This window comes from Fonsecaea multimorphosa, assembly GCF_000836435.1.
Source record: "Fonsecaea multimorphosa CBS 102226 unplaced genomic scaffold supercont1.9, whole genome shotgun sequence".
Taxonomy (NCBI): Eukaryota; Fungi; Ascomycota; class Eurotiomycetes; order Chaetothyriales; family Herpotrichiellaceae; genus Fonsecaea; species Fonsecaea multimorphosa.
In genome coordinates this window covers 451,396-471,029 of record NW_015971643.1, presented here as the reverse complement: position 1 = coordinate 471,029, position 19,634 = coordinate 451,396, and the positions used below count along the sequence as shown (strand labels likewise).

Genomic DNA, 19,634 nt, shown 5'->3' with positions numbered 1-19,634 from the left:
CTTGGACCAGACTAACCAATTTAGAGAAAAGGAACCTCTGAGAGCATTATGTCAACTTGAATCGGGTGCCAAGTTATGGGTACTAAGGCGGGTGTCGGGAACAGGGCCCCTGGCCCAAATGTTGGCGCGATTGATCCGTTGCTCAGGCCGAATACCGCCATGCTCAGTCACGTGTAGGAGCATCTCAGGTTGAAGCAGCGAGGCTCAGGGCCACGCTCAGGTCCGGAGATGGAAATGGAATGCCCTCGTGTCGAGATTCCGGCGTCGAATTCCCTTTTTCAAAACGTCATACATTGTAAGAAATACGGAGACTCCTTCTAAGCTTTTAGGCCATATCGACTGGGCATGGAGGACGGACGCCTCTGGGAGAGCCTCGGATCAAATGCGACAAAATTAAGCAAGCTTTGTCAAAGGTCCACGACATGCGCGCAGCCAAGTTTGCTGACAAACCAGTCCTCGGCGTTCAGCCTGATCAAGCATCTGCTATTTTAACGGAGTGACATGAGATCCGTACTTCATGGGGACTTCGGCAGACCTATTGAAAGGTAGTGGAACACATGCCCAAGCTCATCAGAACCAAGACTGGCTGCCTGACCTGTTAGCACATCACCTCCTTGCATGCCCAAAATCCCGCTGACAAGAGCAAGGTCGCAAACGTCGCAAAAAGTGTGACGAGATCCGTGACCGCTGCCATAATTGCACGAGGAATGGCCTCGAATGTGCCTGGCCTGCTACGGGGCAGGAGAAAGACAAACGAAATTTGCCGCGCAATCGTTCATCCATCGATCGAAGCGAAAATGGAAACAGATTCCAAGCCTCACAAGTATCCCATCGATTGGGTACCTTGTCCGACAGTCACTTGTTTGGCGACACTTTGACAACCAAAGGGCCACTGTCACCCGCAGCACATATTCGCTCCAAGACGCCTCCTCGGCTCTGTATCGCACCTCCGAGCACCGAGGAGTCAAAATCTACAGCCTTGTTCGCCTCGTTCGTCCATGATTTCTTGCCCCACCAAATTCGTCCCCGCTCGCGTCCACATTTCTTTCGTTTTTCCTGTACATATGACCTGGCGCCTCGTTATCCGGCACTTTTCAATGCTTGCCTGGCATGTGCGACTCACGCGATAGGGGTCAAGCTGGGGATTGTGCAGGCGGCTCGAATCAAAGCCGACGAATTCTATGCAAGGTCTATCCGTGTGCTTCGGGCCACGATCCAGAATGGCGGATGTGACGGTACTGAGGATTGGCTCGTTGCCACGATGGTCATCCTTTGCTTGTATGAGAATCACCAGCCGAGCTATAATCCTGCGTCCGCTGCAGTACACGTCGCTGCAGCGGGCCAGGTGTTCCGCGAACGAGCAAGAAGGAAAATGGATGCGACATCCAGAGGCTGGTGCCCGTCGAGCGCGCTGACGCGGTCGACTCTCGTCTTTGATCGCATCTTTACGGAGTCCTTCCTATATCATTCCATGCTGGTATCTGTTCGGGACAAGAGTCTCTCACCACTTCAAGATCCGACGCTCCGTGATGTGTTCGACACTTATTTCGAGCACTGTAGGCTTTCAGTGTCGCCGGAGCCGGAGAATTGGCCAATTTTCGGGATGCCTTATTCCCTCGTGCGGCTCTTCTCCGACCTCGTTGCCTCCCTCGACGATTCGCCGAATGCTTTCAGCAGTCGGAACCCCTCCAGCCTTCAAGATATTCTAATTCAGTTGGATACATGGAAAAGCGACGCGATGTTCCACAATTACGGCCTCCACATCACCCTCTACATATCGGCTGCAAAGCTCTTGGCTTATTGCCACTTGTCTGCCTCTTCGCCCCCTTCACCAACATCGGAAAATTACTCCGTTCTCATCCAGCACGAGCTAGAAGACTGCATGGGTACGCTCGCCAGAATTGATTTTGCCGAATCAGTTACGCGCTTCTTCAATTGGCCTTTGGCGATCATTGACAAGGTGGTGCGAGATCCTCGAGCGTCGCGCTTTGTCCAGCAGAAGCTCGCCGAAATGGCTCTCGACGACCCAACAGGAAAGAAAGCTTACGACTGGGTCGCTGAAGGATTTGAACAGAAGCTCAGTCCAGGACGTTTGACGATGAATCCGTAGGATGCCAAGACGATGTACTCAGTCCGCGCCTCAACCGTCGCTGCGGCCGAAGCGCTCGACTGCTAGAGTTGATGCCTGTCTCCGGCTCGGCGCAACTCGCCACATGATGTAGTTGTGAAACTTGAATCAAGGCAGCCTTACGCCCAATTTTACCCCCGAATGTGACACTGTGCCCAGGCTTTTTTCTTCGCATGTGAATTCGTGACGGTAAAGACGTGGAAATCACGAGGAAAGACAATCCTGTGGCCGAGTACAGACCAAGGGGATATCAGCCATGTATTTCCGGCGTTGCATCCTATGTTTCCAAATTTCCAACCAAATCAGGAGCGGGGCTACATAACCAGAGATTTTGTGGAAGCAGCGGGGACTTTGGAGGCATTTGAGATATCCCGTCATAGTCGGTAAAGCGCTTGCATGGACAGGATGAGACGTTTTCACCACAGGACGTGATGTTCAAGAAATCAGGCGAGGATTTTTTCAAAAGGCCCAACCACTTGAAAATTGCTCTGGATAGGGTGGCAGGCCACTCAAAGCTCTACCCAGTCCTGTGGTTGATGGAGTAGGCTCTGCTGGAGTCAACGTGTTCAGGTTCAGATAAAGCTTGTGGGTCGAGGTCTCAGGACCTCCAAGATAGTTCGTGCCATGGTGAAAACCTTTTCGTCTTCCAGTTTTTGGGCCACAATCTGCAGGCTCAAGGGCATGCCGTCCACAGAATCCGCGTTGTAAGAGCCTTGCACTTGTGTGTCAAAGTCGTTGAGTGGAGTGTAATCTGTAGGTGCCCTGTCCAGATCTTTGTTCGCGGCAAGTCCGCATGGGAAGCTGATGGACGAGTAGTCGAGGAGGTTGAAAATTGCGGTATACCCAAGGTACCTCAAGCCGCCATGTCCGACTGACGCATAAGGCGTTGTCGGGCATAGAATTCCGTCAATACCAGCTGCAGTCCAACGATTGAAGTACTGCTGACACAGATCGTCACGCCCCTGGTGGATCTGCCAAAGTTCGTATACACCAAGCTCCGAGGCGTTCTCCCAGAGCTGCTGTTCTGGACGAAATGGCTCTTGAGTGGGCTCCAGGTCTTTCCTCAGACTCTTCCCGCCATCGGCAGAGATTATCTGACGAAACAGCTGCAGACCCTTCAGGTGCCCCTCGGGCTGCCAGTCCAAGATCTCATGCCCAGCAGCCTCAAGCTTCGTCACCGTCTGTTCTAGAGCGCGTCGGATTGGCGGTGTCGGCGTCACGATGCCATCGGTCCACATGACGCCCAACTTCAGCTTCCTCTTGTGTTCCACCGCATGCCATGGGATGGGTAAAGTCTTGGTGTCCAGTTTCCACGGTTCTGCAGCAGCCACGGCCTCGGAAAACAAAAAGCAGTCTTGCAGCGACCGTGCCAAAGGCCCAGTCACAGCCTGAACGGCCTCCTGCCCGGGAAGCCCAGACGCGCACCCTATTATTGGGAACCGGCCAGCGCTGGGCTTCAGTGTGAAGATTCCCGTACAAGCCGCAGGGATGCGGAGGCTGCCCGCGACGTCACCGCCAATGCCGAGCGGTGAGCCAGCGAAAGCGATGAGGGCACTCTCACCCCCGGATGACCCACCGGGTGTAAGGTCGCGATTCAACGGATTCAGCGTCCGCCCAGTCACATTGTTCACTGTCTCGAGCATCATCATGGCTGTCGGCACATTCGTCTTCACATACAGCACTGCGCCGGCATTTAGCATAATGTCGACCACCGCGGCGTTGTGTTTTGCAGGCTTGTCGACACGCGAGCTAAATCCGATGCTTGAGTCGACACCGACAAGGTCAAAGCAATCTTTTATGGATACTGGCAGGCCGTGTAGAGGCCCGATGGGCTTGCCCGTCTGTCTGAGGTGTTTGTCACGGGACCTGGCTGTCTCGAGCGCGAAATCGAACATCGTTTCCGACAGACAATTAACCTGTGCGACCTAGTCAGATCACTATCGCGCGTGACTTGTGTATCGGGACTGCCTGACCAGCTGGTGAGCCACTGACGCTCTCTTACAGAACGCCAGCGTCACTTCTTCTGAGCTCCATTCACCCTTCGCCAGCTTTCGCACTAGGTCTGTCGCCGAAGTGTTGGTGATTTCAAGCTCCTTCTTGGTAAACCATCCTGACCTCTCTGGAAAGTCGACGACATTCAGTTGAGAATCTGGAGGCTTGATATCTTCTGGGATAAGCCATTCCTTTGGGATAGATTCAAGGAGCTTCTTGCGCTTTGAAGCCCCGATATCTTCCCACCGTCTTGGCATCGCAGTCGATAATTACCAGGCTGTATCACTGTTCCAGGATTTTTGTTCTTGGACTAAGTGGTTGGTTTCTTTGATCATGCAACCTCTCACGAGACAGACCACGCTGTACACAGAGCGAAATTCCTTCTTCACACGGCCTTTTGTAGCGCCATTGCCAGGGCAAATATTCATAGACAAATGGCGTGAGACTCGCCGGTGGTCTTGATAGCATGTTTACTGATCGACACGCGGCCAACAACGACAAATTGACCTCTCGGTTTCCTCTGACTTCCTCGGCGTGACAAAACAATGCATTGTCCGTTACAAATCCTTGGTTCAGAGTACTCAGGACTGCGTAGAAGAAAGGCTGGCATAACGTACAGTTGATTGGGCCAATAAGAGTAGTTGACGCGCCGGCCCCACCCTGCTGCTATTACATGGCAAATCACATGCCTCACTTGGATTGTGGGCCAATGAAAGTGATTAACGCGCTGGTGTAACCGTGCTCGGCCGATGCGCGCCCCCTGTGACTACCGCTGTTCTATCAGCAAACTGTGTCTATCCGAGGTCCTGACCGTTAGATTCGACTTGGTGGTGCAGGATGATTCCAATATGGTTGAGTAATCGACGTTATTTGCAATCCACCTTTGGTCGCTGCGAGCTTCTTTGACACTTGGTGGATGATTAAACCCATTTGTGTCGTACGTGTTCTGTGACTGGCATCGCTTCTCCATGGCGCTCATATATATATTACAGGAACAGCTACCGAAGATGGAAGCTCGAGGGGGATATCAGCTAGGCTGAAAGGAAGACCCAACATCATTGACCATGACCACCATCGCATCGTTTTCGAACGCTAGGGTCGTTGTCTTAGGAGGCACAGGCGCTCAGGGCCGTTCGGTGGTCAAAGGCAAGTCTTGCGCGAACCGGGGCAGGTCTTTATTTCCAAGACTGATGGTGGTCTAGCTCTTGCCAACGGATCCAATTTTCAAGTCTCTGTCCTGACGCGAGACATCTCGTCGTCTTCATGCCGAGCCTTGCAAGCCGAATTCCCGGCTGTCAAGCTTCTTCAGGGCTCATACACCACCGAGGCTGGTCTTCGTACCGCTTTCGCCGACCAAGACGTTGTCTACTTCAACATTGACAGCTTTAGTGTCGGCGAGCCGTTCGAGTATTTTTGGACCTTTCGCGCCTACGAGATTGCAGTCCAGAGCAAAATCAAGTGGTTCATTTACTCTGGCGCCGGTTCAGTCGACAGGTTTGTCGCCCATGGCCTAGCCGAAGAATATCGCAACAGTCACAATATTGTGGCTGCACGGCTGGCGGGCTGGCTCGCGGCGCAGCCCTTGGACCGTCTACCATGGTCGATCATCACCGGCGGGGTGTATGCCGAGATGCTGAATCGACTGTTGAAACCCGTCCCGCAAGGCGACGGATACGTTTTCAAATTGCCCCTGAACAAGGAATCAATCATGCCGCTGATCCCCCTGGATAACTATGGCGAGGCCGTCAAGTGGGCACTGGAGCACCCACGCGAGAGCCTTGGAAAATTCGTCTCGGCAGGCCCGTTTCAGCTGACATTGGACCAAGTGGCCGATGCGCTGGAGCAATATACCGGCAAGAAGACGAAATTTCAGCCCATCACGCTCGCCGATTGGATGGAGCGCATTTCTGCCAACATCGACCCCGAAGGTAGATTGCCGCGTGGAGCGTCGCCGGACGACACGACGGCCTTCACATTTCGCAAATCGTTTGGAGCGTGGTGGAGCATCTGGCGAGACAATCGGATCCCCGAAACGAAAGATGATTCGCAGCAGTGGGCAGAGGTGCCGCGGTTGTCCAAATACAAGACGTTACGGGAGTGGATGGTGGACGTCGAGTATAATCCAGCCCACTTCTCAACGAGCTTCAAGGGCAAACAGTAGTCGATCACTCGTACGTTGGGAGGACTTCCTACTCTTATGTCTACAAGATTTACTCGATTTTGATGTGTTTTGCTTGGATGGTTCAAAGACAACAGTCCATCTATCTAACCAAGGATGAAGTCAGCTCGACAGCGTGGTCTACCAGGCTCTCACAGCCTCGGCAGCTTGTTAGAAACTCAACAGTCAGGAGGTCAATCCTTTCGGCCGATACTGTGGTGTTAAAAGGCAGGCCTCTTGCACTCTCTGTTTGCTGACGCACGGCTTCTGAAACCTCGTTGTGAGTTGCTCAGGCGTCGAAGATCCGTCAAGATGATCTCCGAACTCACCCAAAGCTTGCAAGCCCTCTCCTCGAGTTGTGTCGCGTTCCTTGGCATTCTCATCTTAAAATCTGTCCCATTCGTTACCTCTCCCCTTTGTGCAAAGCAGACCAGCTTTTCCAATCCGGTCACTTACTTGATCGATCGGGTCCTCATGTGGGCGATCGCACAAGTGACAAGTTCGCCCGTACATAGTAGAACGCGGTTGCCATTTCATTTCTTGAAGCCACCGCGCAAGCTACAACACGCCCCGTAATTTTACAACACCAAGCCACACTCTAGATTACAGCTTCTAGCATTTTTCGACAGGCAAAGTATTTTCCAGGATTTGATTTGGCGCCTCGATACTCGTGGCTTTTTTCTGACTTCCTGATTATTCCATTTACGTCCTTCTGTGGCGAACAGGCTCAAGGAATTGGTTGCCGCGATAAAGTCGGGTCTGCCGCAGACGCAAGGTCTTTCGGTGGTTCACATATTAGAATAACGGTTATCCCAGCAGCTCAAGTGTCAGATCTGAATCGGGAGCGAGCTGCAATAGTTCTGGAACTCGAACCTGACCTTGATTGTTAATTCTGCCAACACCTCCTGAGCAAGGTACCATCGACTCGCACCTCAGCCGTTGACGTTTTCTGGAGCTTTGGCCGAACTCACTACGACTTTGGAAGGATCAGAGATGGTGGAGAAGACGTACTCCAAGCTCAGTCGAGCGGGCGAGGCAAGCAACGAGGGGAAAAACACAAGTTTCATGTTTCCAGAGCTCCACGAGGACATTGAAAACGCGATCTCTCACAATTTGACCGTCAAATGGGTTTTCAGAAGCAAAGACGACAGAAATGCTCATCGAGAATACTCGACCCATGTCATGGGCAGGTTCCGGTGCACAAATCGAAGCTGCGATATGAGCGGTTGGGCCAGCAAGAAAGTGGCCATCCTGATCAGGGGCTATGCAAGCAATGGATACAATGCTGTGGTTTTCAACCAGCGCTGCAAAACTTGCGACACACTGGGTTCTCTTACTCTGGACGAGAAATCTTATATTGAACGGGTTGCATACAGAATCCAGAAATGGGCTGGAGTTGAGGTGGAACAGCCGCACTACGTCTCGAAAAAGGGCTTGCCACACCGGCAGGAACTGTGTGAAGGCTGCAAGAGGGGAATTTGTCGACAGATGAGTGACTGGGAGCATAACTGAGTGCTGCTGTCCGGGAATGACACAAGAACATCATCCTGGACAAGGAAGAGGATCCTGGTATCGCCATGCCAGAAGTCTCCACTGACATCTCCCGCAAATTCATGCAGTGGTCGTATATGGAAGAACCTCAACGTAAGGTGGGGTTGTCCTTCTCCGAAGCACTAGAGCTCTGCGGCGTGGCCATAATATATCGCATCCCCGCTCTACAACATCAGCGTTCCGATATACTCAGGAAAGATCTCGCATCCAAGCTCTGGAAACTGGGACCAACCGAGGTCCGAAGAATACTGGCATTGGCTCAACCTGAATCCTGGTTACGTCGACTTCTGGGTGCCACACTATGTGCGGTTCGCGAACCCATTTGAGGAGAAGGACACGGTCGTCGACTCCTGGATGACTGTGATAGAATCATATCCCGAACTGGCCAAGGAACGGAAGCGATCCGATCTCATGGGGCTACGAGTTGAAGGTGTCAAAACGGGAGACGCATGCCACTTCCACGATCACGAGACATTCGGTACTCAAGTTGAGGAACCGAACCTCACGACTTGTCCCTATCTCGACCACGAACCTTTATCCGGCAGACATGCTAGAGGAGAAAATCAAGAAGAAGATCAAGAAGAACAAGAAGGGGAAGGAAAAGACAATGATGGAGGGCAATGCTCTGGGACTCATTTGGGATGAAGTGCCTCGAAGTCGTCACCTGAAGTAGCGGCAAACAAATGACACGCCGGTTTGGCCCGAGGTTCTTCCTTTTTTTGACATCTGCCTGCAAAGCCTTGGAGCACTTTCGAGCACATCAAGTACCAGAATTAAAAGCATATTGTCAGACAATCACCATTTATTTTCATTTGCTCCTGAAGTTCCGATTGTTTGATCAACCGGAACTTGTAGACGCCGACGGCCGATCATTGTCAAGTCGCTATGGGGTTCAGCAGTCAGGCTGTCGCCTTCCGCCTTCCTCTTTCCTGGGAACCTAGGTATGCTTCAAATCTTCCGTCTCACAAGATGGCGCAAATTCAATCTGACTTGACCCGGGCCGAAGAAATCACTCGCTATCAGTTTCGTGATAGAGGGCTTCTTTATGAGGCATTGCAAAGCGCAACCAGAGACAGAGACGAACTGACTGGCGAGATCCATGAGTCCGATGGCAATCGGCGTCTTGCGAAGTTAGGATATGCAGTCCTGGAGCTGGCGATGGTAGATGAGTGGTTCAGACGAGGCATGGGCCATCGTGCGTAAAGACCGAATCTTACCGCCCTACTTAGCAGGTTAACTGACGAAGATCAGGAGAGCTTGACTTGCTGCGAAAGAAATTCCTGGCCAAGGACTACTTGTCCGATGCCGCGCAGCAGAAAGCGCTGCATACCTGCCTGTCGATGTCTCAGCGGCAGGAAAACATTGCTGCTCCACCGACGACCATGAAACTGGTCTTGAGTGCCATAGTGGGCGCAGTTTGGCTTGATGCAGACGAGAATATCAACGGGGGTCTCAATAATGTGAAGTGGGTCATACAAAATTTAGGGTCAGTGTGCCTTTGCTGCTCATGAAGACTTGTATCCACTAGCGTACATCGACAGATTCTTTGACTGGGAGTTCTTGAACGACATCGATTAGAGCAACTATGTACCGCGAGCGTGGAACGTTGATGGCTGATCCCGCGCAAGCCTCTGATGAGCTGGCGGCGTTGATATCTGGATGATCAACTGGGAGTGTTGTGGGAGACTTTAACACTCCCAGTTGATCATCCAGATATCAACGCCGCCAGCTCGGCAGAGGCTTGCTCGATCTCAGCGGGTATGTCATCTACAGACCTCGCCTCCGCTTTCAACAGCTGCTCGTCGGATTCCAATTTCACCTTCAGATCTGCAAGACTGGTCTCCAACCTGTTTCGCTTCCTCATCAGATCCGCGTATGTTAGTTGACTTTGTCTGATCCGCTTCTTCAGTGTGTCTATGTTCCCATGGTGCTCTTTTCTCTTGTCAATCAAACCATGTATTCTCTTTGCTAGCGCTTGAGCCCTCTCTTGTCCGATACTTGTCGCCATCGAAGACTCAAGAGGTCGGCTTGGATGATGGACGTAGTCGACTTCCTGTTTGATTCCCAGTTGTGTGGTAGACAAGGGAGGGAATAAACTGTTTGAGAGAGGTCTAGCCGTATTTTCGTTTCTTCGGACCCGAACTGTATCTTGTTCAGTAGAAACGTGCATGACAGTCTGTCGAGAAACATGACCCGCCCTCTCTGCGGTTGTATGTTCCTGCTTCGATTCTCTCCCAAGGAGGTCGGGTGGCGCTGAGGTCGCGCGCAAATAGGTCTGAGAGGTTGACACGGAGTCGGTGGCCGCAGCTGCAATACTGAAGTTCTGCGCTGGGCGATGAGGTATCCATGGTCCACGTCCACTAGAGGAGCCTTCAAGGGAATTGAAGTCTCCAGCTCTCCAAACCCTTGCTCTGGTACAAAGTCAGCTTTCCAACTGTGGTTGTCTAAGGATCAGTATACCTCTTCTGCTCATTTTTTGACACGCATGCTGGTGATGTATCCTTCCTTTTTGCACCAGCTTTCTGCATGATTTCCCAACAAGTCATTGTAAGACTCACGAATCAGAGAAGGGAGCGTTGGAATCCCTGGGAGTGCCAAGCCGGTGTATCAATGCGTTACTATTGGAAGTTCCTGGTCAATGCGTATGCTAACTACATATGGAGGCTATGGCAGCCTCATAATATCCTTGGACTTTGTTTGGAATTTGTGTTATAAGGATGTGATCCGTCAGGTCTACGATGCCGGAAAGACAATCTATACCTGGTCCGACTGACTCCGACGTGAGGATCAAGCTGTTCCGACTACTTGAATTTTGCTGATGAGTGGTCTAGTTCTTTTCTCCCCTCCTGACTAAAATCCATCGCAGAACTAAAGACGAGATTACAAACAGCCGTGAAGCGGGAATCCAAGCTGTCCAAGAATTGAAGGATTTCATCCAAGAACTCGAATGCACGGTACGGAGCTTCGACGACACGTGCCGTGAAGTTTATGAGAATGAGCTAGAGGGATTGGATTCACCATCTCGCGAAGCAGAAGACTACTTGGAACCACAGATGTTTCTAGAGGAACCCTGTGCAGATCATAACAATCAGGTTTCGCTTGCAACTTCGCAGGGCCCATCCTTCGAAGGAGAAAGCCCCTTGAATTTGTGCTTCCAATCACACGGAGAGTGCGATTCAGACAATTCCTTGCCGTTGACAACCATCAGTCCTCACCTGATATCAGGTCTACATCCCATTCGACCAAGAGCCAGCGCATATCAACCTATATCTCCGTCTCGGCATCCTGAAAAGCGCATATGCTTGCCGGATTCACTCGGCGGACACGCATTTCGAGGACCGGTAACGGAAATGAAATCTAAGGTGAACTCGACGCGTCCTAGTCGAAGACAAACGAACCATTCTCCACGGGGGCGCACCAAGACCATTGCGGGTTCAGACCTTTGTTGTGCAGAGCTCAACTCAGTAGTGAACAGCCTAATCTGCAGTGTTGCTGGGATCCTGTCAATCATTCAGCTCAAACAAGCACTGCGATTTCTGAGGGAACGACAGGTGGCGTCGAACATGGGCCTACCATCCTCAACCAAAGAAATATGGAAACACCTTGATATTTTGGAATCTAACACCCACACGAATAATGTCATCCATCGACTTTGTCTTGTCCGATTGCACTCACGAAGAAATGAATTGAAAAGCTTGTTTGGCAATGGAGCCAACCGCAAAAGGCCGGGAACGTCGGTGATTGACAAGATCGCCGAGGACGCTGAAGAGGAAGACCGAGACAAGGTGAAGAATCGACTTCATGCCGGCGTGATCTGGGACGCGATATATAGGGAATTTTCAATTGGAATCCTGGCACTCATCCCCTCTGGAAAGGCAGACTGTGCCAGCAATGCTGCGTAAGTTGTGCCCAACCTCTAGTTATAACAAATCTCACAGATGACCAGGGTAGAGAAACTGAGCAAGAAGGATCTTGATGACTTTCTCAGACCCGCCAAGAATAGCCGTCATAGCTTCATCAAGGAAGCAGCTCAAAAGGTCACACAGATAATGCCATTGTTTGAAGGGACGCCTTGTGAGACTGTATTGAAGCTTGAGCGGGCTGGTGTGGGAGAGCTGGAATCTATCCGGCACCAGGACGAACCAAAGGGTTTAGAATTTCTGGATTCGGTCTAGAGCAGGATTGGAAGAATCCACACAATCCCACACCGTGGCATCTTAGTCCATTCATATTCACCTTCATATGGGCTCCGACAAGCCCCCGGGCCAGTCACAGCAGTTTAGGATAGTGTCGAAATGCAATGCCAGCACTGGCCTTGGCCTCGTGTGTTCATATTCCCCTCCTTGTCTCACCGAGAGCCACCCTCAGAGCTTCCCCTTGCAGTGGTAATACAGTGTCTTAAGTTTGTGTCTCCCCTACGATTCTGCCCTTGTGACTTCGGCCTTCCAAATTTTGTCGAAACATTTGGCGCAATGGATCCCGTTCGACGATCCAAGCTGCGGGGGCTGTATGCGAAGATTCTCGCGGGCAAGGAGCAACTTGGTTCCAAAAATGCAAAACAGTTCCTAGAGGCAGTCATTTCTGAAGAAGATCCCGGGATGTGCATCCAAAGATTGAATGCCAGCGCTACAGGCTTAGGATCTCTCCGGACGGCTTTGGCTAGCGACACATCACTGCCCTTTCTGAATGGAATCTTCACATCTCTCATTCGATATGTGCAAACCCCTGAAGTTGTGACGATCTGTGGGGGATATCTGGTGCAGCAGCTCGCCTCATCGATTGTTGAAGTAGAAGTTACCTGGAATGCTTATGTCGAAGCAGCAGCCTGCGGCAGACTGAGCGAAGACGCCTTAGACGCTCTGTCCTCGTTCCTTGTCGAGATCCTCTCATCACAGGATGCGATCCCTCGCATCATCGAGGCTGGCCAGAACGAGAAGATTCGAAAGCGGATGCTTGCCCACTCGACGATGGACGTCCGACTCCGTGCGCGAAAGATAGCTCATATCATTGAGATTATCGGAGGCTACAAATCGGCCACCGTGAATGGACCTGGTGGGCGTCACGACAATGATTTCGAAGACATACATGCCATCCACATCATGCCCACAGCCGAAGAACTTGCCTCAAAAGATCCATATCTACCCCGAGTTCAGGACATGGACAACCCGCAGGGTGCCACGAGCCTCGCAGCACAAGTGGATCGACAGTTCCGTTTGTTACGCGAAGACATGATTTCTGATCTGAGAGAAGAGCTCGGTCACATCAAAGCTCCTAATAAATCAACTGTTCGGAAGAGGCTACGAGTCTTTAGCCTGAGCCTTGCGGGCGCCCTGTGTGATGACAAACGGCAGTGGAGTCTGCAATTCGAATGCCTCATTGGCCTACCCCAAATCGATGTCTTACCTCCTGCAAAAAAGAAGAAGTTTATTAAGGAGAACACAAACTACCTCAAAGATGACTCGGTTGGTTGTCTCATGGTAGCCGATCAGTTTTTATCTCTTGCCACCATCTGCCGCGACGAAGCTCTTCTTAACCACCAACCGCCAATTCTCTGCCTGAGAATTCCGGAGTCGAGTGTCGAAAACGTGATATCAAAGGCGAGGTCATCGCTTCCAGTGTCATTTATACAGTTGAACACACCATTGTTCTCGTACGAGCCAATCCTGAAGCAACTGAAAGCGATCAGAAACATACCTCTGGCAGAGGAGCTCTTCGCGGGTGACAAAAATTGCATGGTCAATGAGATCGATTACAAAGTGAATCCGAGTCTCCAGAGCATCCTGGAACAAATAGAGAAAGACGCCGTTGTCCGAATCGACAAAGTTCTTAGCCTGTCTCGAGAAATCAGACTGGACAAGTCGCAAGCCCAATGCTTCCTTGCTGGAGCGCGCCAGAAGGTCTGCACCATTCAAGGCCCTCCAGGTAAGCGCCAATATAGGTGATGGTTATGAAGCTATCCTCAGAACTGAATATCTGGCACAGGGACTGGAAAGTCATTCATGGGTTCTCTGATCGCGAAATCAATCCTGCACTTCTCTAATGAGAAGATTCTCGTTGTCTGTTACACGCATCATGCGTTGGACCAATTTCTCGAAGAGCTTTTAGATCTTGGTATACCGGATTCTGATATCGTGCGTCTCGGAAGCACCAAAAAGGCCACCATCAGGGCAAAACCACTCTCATTGCAAGAAAATCCTTCAAGTCGCAAGCTGACCCCAATCCAATTCAACATGCTGCAAAAGGCGAGAGCTGCGGTGACACAGAAAGGCCGAGCACTACGACAGGCGGTTGCGCGTTTGCAAGGAACGAATTTTTCAAAGTCAGAAGTCTTGGAACATCTCGAATTCCGATCAGAGGGTCCCTCGTTTTTTGAGGCCTTTGAAGTCCCTTTAATGGAAGGGAAAATGACCCAAGTCGGTAAGAGTGGGCGGACAGTGGACAAATTCTACCTCCTGGACCAGTGGAGACGAGGAAAGGATGCTGGAATATTTCAACGAAGCCATGGTTCCAGATTTCCCGAAGTTTGGAATTTGAAGGCAGCGGAGCGATTCCAGATTTATGAGCAATGGAAGCGTGAAATGATGGAGACTGTGTCAGAACTTGTATGTGGAGCGGGAGAGGCCTACAACAAAGCCCTTGCACAGGTGCGTGCAATCTACATGGAGAAAGACCTTGAAGTCATGCGGCAGAAACGGATCATCGCTTGCACAACAACAGCAGCAGCGAAATATGTCAAGCATGTCCAATCGGTATCGCCAGGAGTGGTTTTGGTGGAAGAGGCGGGAGAAATACTCGAGAGCCACATTCTCACGGCGATTGGACCCGACACGAAGCAACTCATCCTCGTCGGTGACCATAAACAGCTTCGTCCGAAGATCAGCAACTACAACTTGACGGTGGAGAAGGGCGAAGGCTACGACTTGAACAGATCTCTCTTCGAGAGGCTTGTGCTTGAAGGCTTCCCACACCAGGTCCTGGTCGAACAACATCGGATGCGTCCAGAGTTATCTGCTATCCTCAGAGAGCTCACGTATCCCGAGCTTTGCGACGCCCCCAAGACCAAAGGACGCCCTGATCTACGCGGATGCACAGACAATCTGATTTTCGTGGACCATCGACATCCAGAAGTGGAACTCGCAGATGTACGGGAGTGGGGAGACGGCTACACTTCTTCTTCCAAGAAGAATCTTTTCGAGGGCGAGATGACATGGAAGTGTGTACGCTATCTGGGACAGCAAGGCTACAGAACCGACAACATTGTCGTCTTAACTCCGTACCTCGGCCAATTGAGACTGCTGATGGATCTTTTGAGTCAATCGACAGACCCTGTCCTCAACGATCTCGACTCCTACGATTTGGTCCGCGCTGGATTAATGCCAGAAGCATCGGCGGCTTATGAAAAGCCCAAAATCAGGTTGTCGACAATCGGTAAGTGGCAACTAGACAATATCTCCCCAAGCATTTCCGTGCAATTGGTTTAACGAGTGACAGACAACTTCCAAGGCGACGAAAGTGACATAGTGATCGTCTGCTTGACTCGGAGCAATACCAAAAATGACATCGGCTTCCTCTTTTCCCCAGAGCGGGTGAATGTGCTTCTCTCTCGAGCTCGCAACGCCCTTATCATCATTGGGAACTCTGAGACATTCATGGGATCTGCAAAGGGCGGAGAACTATGGCGCAAAGTTCTGGGGATATTCAAAAAGGGCATGCATATTTACGAGGGTCTGCCTGTCCGGTGCCAGCAGCATCCAGCTCACAAAGCCATCCTCAAACTGCCAGATGAATTTGACGAGAAATGCCCAGATGGTGGCTGCAACAAACCATGGTGAGTCCGTCTCTGGTGCGAGCACCTCTCAGTTGATTGACTCTATCTAGTGAAACGACTTTGAATTGCGGAGTCCACAAGTGTCCGCAACGCTGCCATCAGCTGTTTGATCATTCGAAAATTCCATGCCAACAAATCTTGGAGATTAGATGCAAGAATGATCATCTTGAACTGAGAAAATGTCATCAGCTGAGCAGAGGGAAGTGCAGCCAGTGTAAAGATGCCGAAGAGCGGGAACAACGAAGACTGAAGCACGACCTCGACATCCAGGAGAGGCGAACACGGCTTGATGCGCTGCATGCCGACAGGATGGAGAAGATCGACCAGCAGATCCAGTCTGCTCGAGACGTGGAAGAGGAGAGACAACTACAAGAGGACCGAGAAAAGGCACTGCAACAGAGACAACGAGACCTGGAAGATTTGCAACAGTCTCTATCTCAAGAGCCTCCATCTCATGTCGCGGAGCCAACAACTTCAACCACAGGCGAGAAGCCGGGGGCTCCGCGAACTCCGCTTCCAAAAGATCAAGTACGCCCATCACAGCCTCCCAACATTACTTGGCCTGAGCCACCGCCCACCCCCGAAGACTCCCCAGAATTCGAGTGGCAACGCCAGAAGCGAGTCGAAAATGCAACGAATGACGCGATTGATGCCATCATGGCAATGGCGGGGTTGAAAGAGGTCAAAATAAAGATTTTGGCGATCAAGGCAAAGACAGATATCGTAAAACGGCAGAAAACCGACATGAAGAAGGAGAGGCTTGGAATGGTCATGCTCGGGAATCCTGGCACAGGTAACTATGAATTCCAGGGACGAGTTACTTTAACTGATAAACGAAGGTAAAACGACTGTGGCAAGACATTATGCGAAGTTTCTGACCAGCGTTGGTGCACTGCGCGGGTCGGGATTTGTCGAAGCTACAGGCTCGAGCCTGGCGAACGAAGGTGTGGCTGGGACGAAAAAGCACATTGAGAGCCTCATGAAGTCGGGCGGAGGCGTGTTCTTCCTCGATGAAGCATATCAGCTCACGTCGGGGAATTCCTTTGGCGGTGGAGCTGTGCTCGACTTTCTCCTGGCGGAAATCGAGGAGAGGATCGGTTCAATTGTGTTCGTCTTCGCAGGCTACACGAAAGAGATGGAGAAGTTCTTTGAGCACAACCCTGGCCTCGATAGCCGCTTGCCCCATCGACTAGTCTTTGCGGATTACTCGAATGTCGAACTGTTGACCATGTTGGAAAAATACGTCGACCAAAAATACGCCGCGCGTGCGAGTTTTGAAGATGGGCCACGAGGCCTCTATGCGAGAATACTAGTCGACCGTCTGGGTGCAAATCGAGGCAGGCCAGGCTTTGGAAACGCCAGATCTCTCCACAATACCTGGTCGAGGGTGTCAGAACGACAAGCTCAACGGCTGGTGAAGGAGCGCAAAGACGGACTATCCCCTGACGACCTTTTCTTTTCGAAAGAAGACCTCATTGGACCGCAGCCCAAAGGAGTCATTCAAACCAGTGCGGCTTGGAGAGAGCTACAGAGCATGGTTGGTTTGAAGCAGGTCAAGGAGAGTATCAATACTCTAGTTGGTGGCGTGGAAAAGAACTATCATCGAGAGCTTGCTGGAAAGCCTCCCATTCAAGTGTCACTCAACCGGATTTTCATTGGGAATCCAGGAACTGGAAAGACGTCGGTAGGAAGGCTCTATGCTGCTATTCTCGCAGAGCTGGGATTGCTTTCGAAGAATGAGGGTAAGTTTTATGGCCAATTCACGATTCCAGTCAGTTCGAGGGCACCAAGAATTCTCGCTCATACATCTGTGTTTAGTTGTGCTCAAACTTCCGAGCGATTTTGTTGGTGCACATCTCGGAGAATCCGAAAAGAACACCAAGGCAATCCTGAGAACCAGCGAGGGCAAGGTCCTCCTCATAGATGAGGCCTACGGCCTCTTTGCGGGCGGTGGAGTTGGAAAAGGACAGGCCGATATCTACAAGGCCGCGGTCATCGACACAATTGTTGGCGAAGTTCAAAACACCCCTGGCGAAGACCGCTGTGTGCTACTTCTTGGGTACGAGGACAAGATGAAGGAGATGCTGGATAACTCGAACCCAGGCCTCGCGAGACGGTTTCCCATCAGCGAAGCATTCCACTTTGACGACTTCGGAGACGAAGAACTTCGACAGATCCTCGACTTCAAGCTAAAAAAGCAGGGCCTTGATGCCACAGACGAGGCGAAAGACGTCTGTATCGGGATCCTATCCAAAACCCGAGATCGTCCCAATTTCGGAAACGCAGGCGAAGTTGAGAACTTGATCGGCCGAGCAAAGGCACATCATCAAGCGCGATCCCAATCCTCGTCGATGGACAACGAAGATCCCGACGTGCTATTCCTGCCACAAGACTTTGATCCCGACTTCAACCGAGCATCGCGATCAGGGAGCATTTGTTCCCAGATCTTCGGCAACCTTGTTGGTGCCCAGGAGTGGACCGGTAAGTTCGAGAGACTTCAGAGAATGGCTCTCAATATGAAAGGTCGAGGCCAGGATCCAAAGGATCATATCGCCTTCAATTGGATTTTCAAGGGCCCTCCAGGTAAAGACCGAACGAACCCAAATGTACCAAGATCGCATCACTGATGGATTTGCAGGAACCGGAAAGACCACTGTAGCACAAAAAGTGGCAGAATTCTACTACGAAATCGGCATCTTGTCAACGAAAGAGTACGTCGAGTGCTCCGCGTCCGATCTCATCGCCCAATACGTCGGCCAGAGCGGCCCCAAAACGAGAGAAGTGCTCACCAAAGCGCTCGGAAAGGTTCTTTTCATTGACGAAGCATATCGTCTGTCTGACGGCCCTTTCGGCAAGGAAGCTGTCGACGAACTGGTCGACTGTGTAACAAAACCCCAGTTCAAAGGGAAAGTCGTCATCATCCTCGCCGGGTATTCGAATGATATCGACCGATTGCTCAATGTGAATCGCGGGCTAGCGAGCCGGTTTCCTGAGGAGCTGATCTTCGAGCCCCTGAAGCCAGATTCGTGTCTAGAGCTACTGGAGAAAGAACTCGGCATGCTCGGAGTCATGATGAGTCCGGCCTGTCGAGCCGCATCCTCGCGCACACATAGTCAACTGGTACAAGTGATTGACGAGTTAACCAAGTTGCCATCATGGGGAAATGCGCGGGACATCATCACGATATCTAAAAAGCTGATTGCATTAGCTTTCGAGGGAGCCGAGGATTCATTCGAGCCACTGGTGGCAACAGAAGTTGACATCCTGAAAGAGCTTTCTGAGCTGCTTACAATACGGAAAGACCGTGAGGCCAACAAGGCAATGTATGACCCAAGTCCGGTCTTTCAGATGCAAGACGACCACTCTGCCTCTAAGCCCAGCTTATCGCCGAATATCAATGCGTCAGACAACACTGCGATATTAGAAAACGTCATCAGTGCTGATCATTTGGCCCCGACAGAAGAGTCTGAGCCGCCCAACGCCAACCATCGCGACCCAGGTGTATCAGACGCAACGTGGACCCAGCTTCAAAGGGACATAGCAGCGCAATTAGCCGCCCAAAACGCCTATCAAGCGACGGTCCTTGACCATGAACGCACCATCATGGAACTCGAGACCTCTTCAAACGAGAGCGCGTCAAAGATTGCGGAGCTTGAACACGATACTAGTGCTTCCCAGAAAGATCAAGAGACAGTCAACGAACTCAAGCGCAAGCGAGAAGAGGAACGTCTGCAACAGCTCGACATCAAACGTCGAAAACGGGAGAAGGAAGAGACGTTGAGACGTATCAAGGAGGCGGAAGAGGCCAGGAAGAAGTGTGAAGCAGAAGCACAAAAGAAATTGAAAATGATGGGCGTCTGTGTCGCCGGGTTCAGATGGGTAAAGCAAAACGGAGGGTACAGGTGTGCTGGGGGATCTCATTTCGTCACGGATTCACAGCTTGGACTCGCATTTTCCTGAATAAATCCTTAACCATG

General features: G+C 51.3%; 7 protein-coding genes across 7 annotated transcripts; 6 read left to right on the top strand and 1 right to left on the bottom strand.

The window, feature by feature from the left end:
* Window positions 1–797: 797 nt before the first annotated feature.
* Z520_05335 (uncharacterized protein) lies at window positions 798–2,110 on the top strand (the record flags this gene model as incomplete). The annotated part of the gene is made up of 2 exons (XM_016775838.1): window positions 798–861; window positions 1,131–2,110. 2 exons carry the CDS (start codon window positions 798–800, stop codon window positions 2,108–2,110), a joined length of 1,044 nt encoding a protein of 347 aa, XP_016632997.1.
* Window positions 2,111–2,700: 590 nt separating this feature from the next.
* Window positions 2,701–4,377, bottom strand: Z520_05334 (uncharacterized protein; the record flags this gene model as incomplete). The annotated part of the gene is made up of 2 exons (XM_016775837.1): window positions 2,701–4,044; window positions 4,102–4,377. 2 exons carry the CDS (start codon window positions 4,375–4,377, stop codon window positions 2,701–2,703), a joined length of 1,620 nt encoding a protein of 539 aa, XP_016632996.1.
* Window positions 4,378–5,184: 807 nt separating this feature from the next.
* Window positions 5,185–6,281, top strand: Z520_05333 (uncharacterized protein; the record flags this gene model as incomplete). The annotated part of the gene is made up of 2 exons (XM_016775836.1): window positions 5,185–5,256; window positions 5,292–6,281. 2 exons carry the CDS (start codon window positions 5,185–5,187, stop codon window positions 6,279–6,281), a joined length of 1,062 nt encoding a protein of 353 aa, XP_016632995.1.
* A 990-nt stretch (window positions 6,282–7,271) lies between these two features.
* Window positions 7,272–7,790, top strand: Z520_05332 (uncharacterized protein; the record flags this gene model as incomplete). Its single annotated transcript, XM_016775835.1, has 1 exon — window positions 7,272–7,790. One exon carries the CDS (start codon window positions 7,272–7,274, stop codon window positions 7,788–7,790), a length of 519 nt encoding a protein of 172 aa, XP_016632994.1.
* A 65-nt stretch (window positions 7,791–7,855) lies between these two features.
* On the top strand, window positions 7,856–8,502 carry Z520_05331 (uncharacterized protein; the record flags this gene model as incomplete). Its single annotated transcript, XM_016775834.1, has 2 exons — window positions 7,856–8,137; window positions 8,197–8,502. The coding sequence occupies 2 exons, from the start codon at window positions 7,856–7,858 to the stop codon at window positions 8,500–8,502; spliced, it is 588 nt and encodes a 195-aa protein (XP_016632993.1).
* Window positions 8,503–8,798: 296 nt separating this feature from the next.
* Z520_05330 (uncharacterized protein) lies at window positions 8,799–12,004 on the top strand (the record flags this gene model as incomplete). The annotated part of the gene is made up of 4 exons (XM_016775833.1): window positions 8,799–9,024; window positions 9,081–9,294; window positions 10,696–11,727; window positions 11,776–12,004. The coding sequence occupies 4 exons, from the start codon at window positions 8,799–8,801 to the stop codon at window positions 12,002–12,004; spliced, it is 1,701 nt and encodes a 566-aa protein (XP_016632992.1).
* A 297-nt stretch (window positions 12,005–12,301) lies between these two features.
* Z520_05329 (uncharacterized protein) lies at window positions 12,302–19,617 on the top strand (the record flags this gene model as incomplete). Its single annotated transcript, XM_016775832.1, has 7 exons — window positions 12,302–13,751; window positions 13,812–15,257; window positions 15,315–15,657; window positions 15,708–16,450; window positions 16,497–17,399; window positions 17,476–18,240; window positions 18,296–19,617. 7 exons carry the CDS (start codon window positions 12,302–12,304, stop codon window positions 19,615–19,617), a joined length of 6,972 nt encoding a protein of 2,323 aa, XP_016632991.1.
* Window positions 19,618–19,634: the final 17 nt, after the last annotated feature.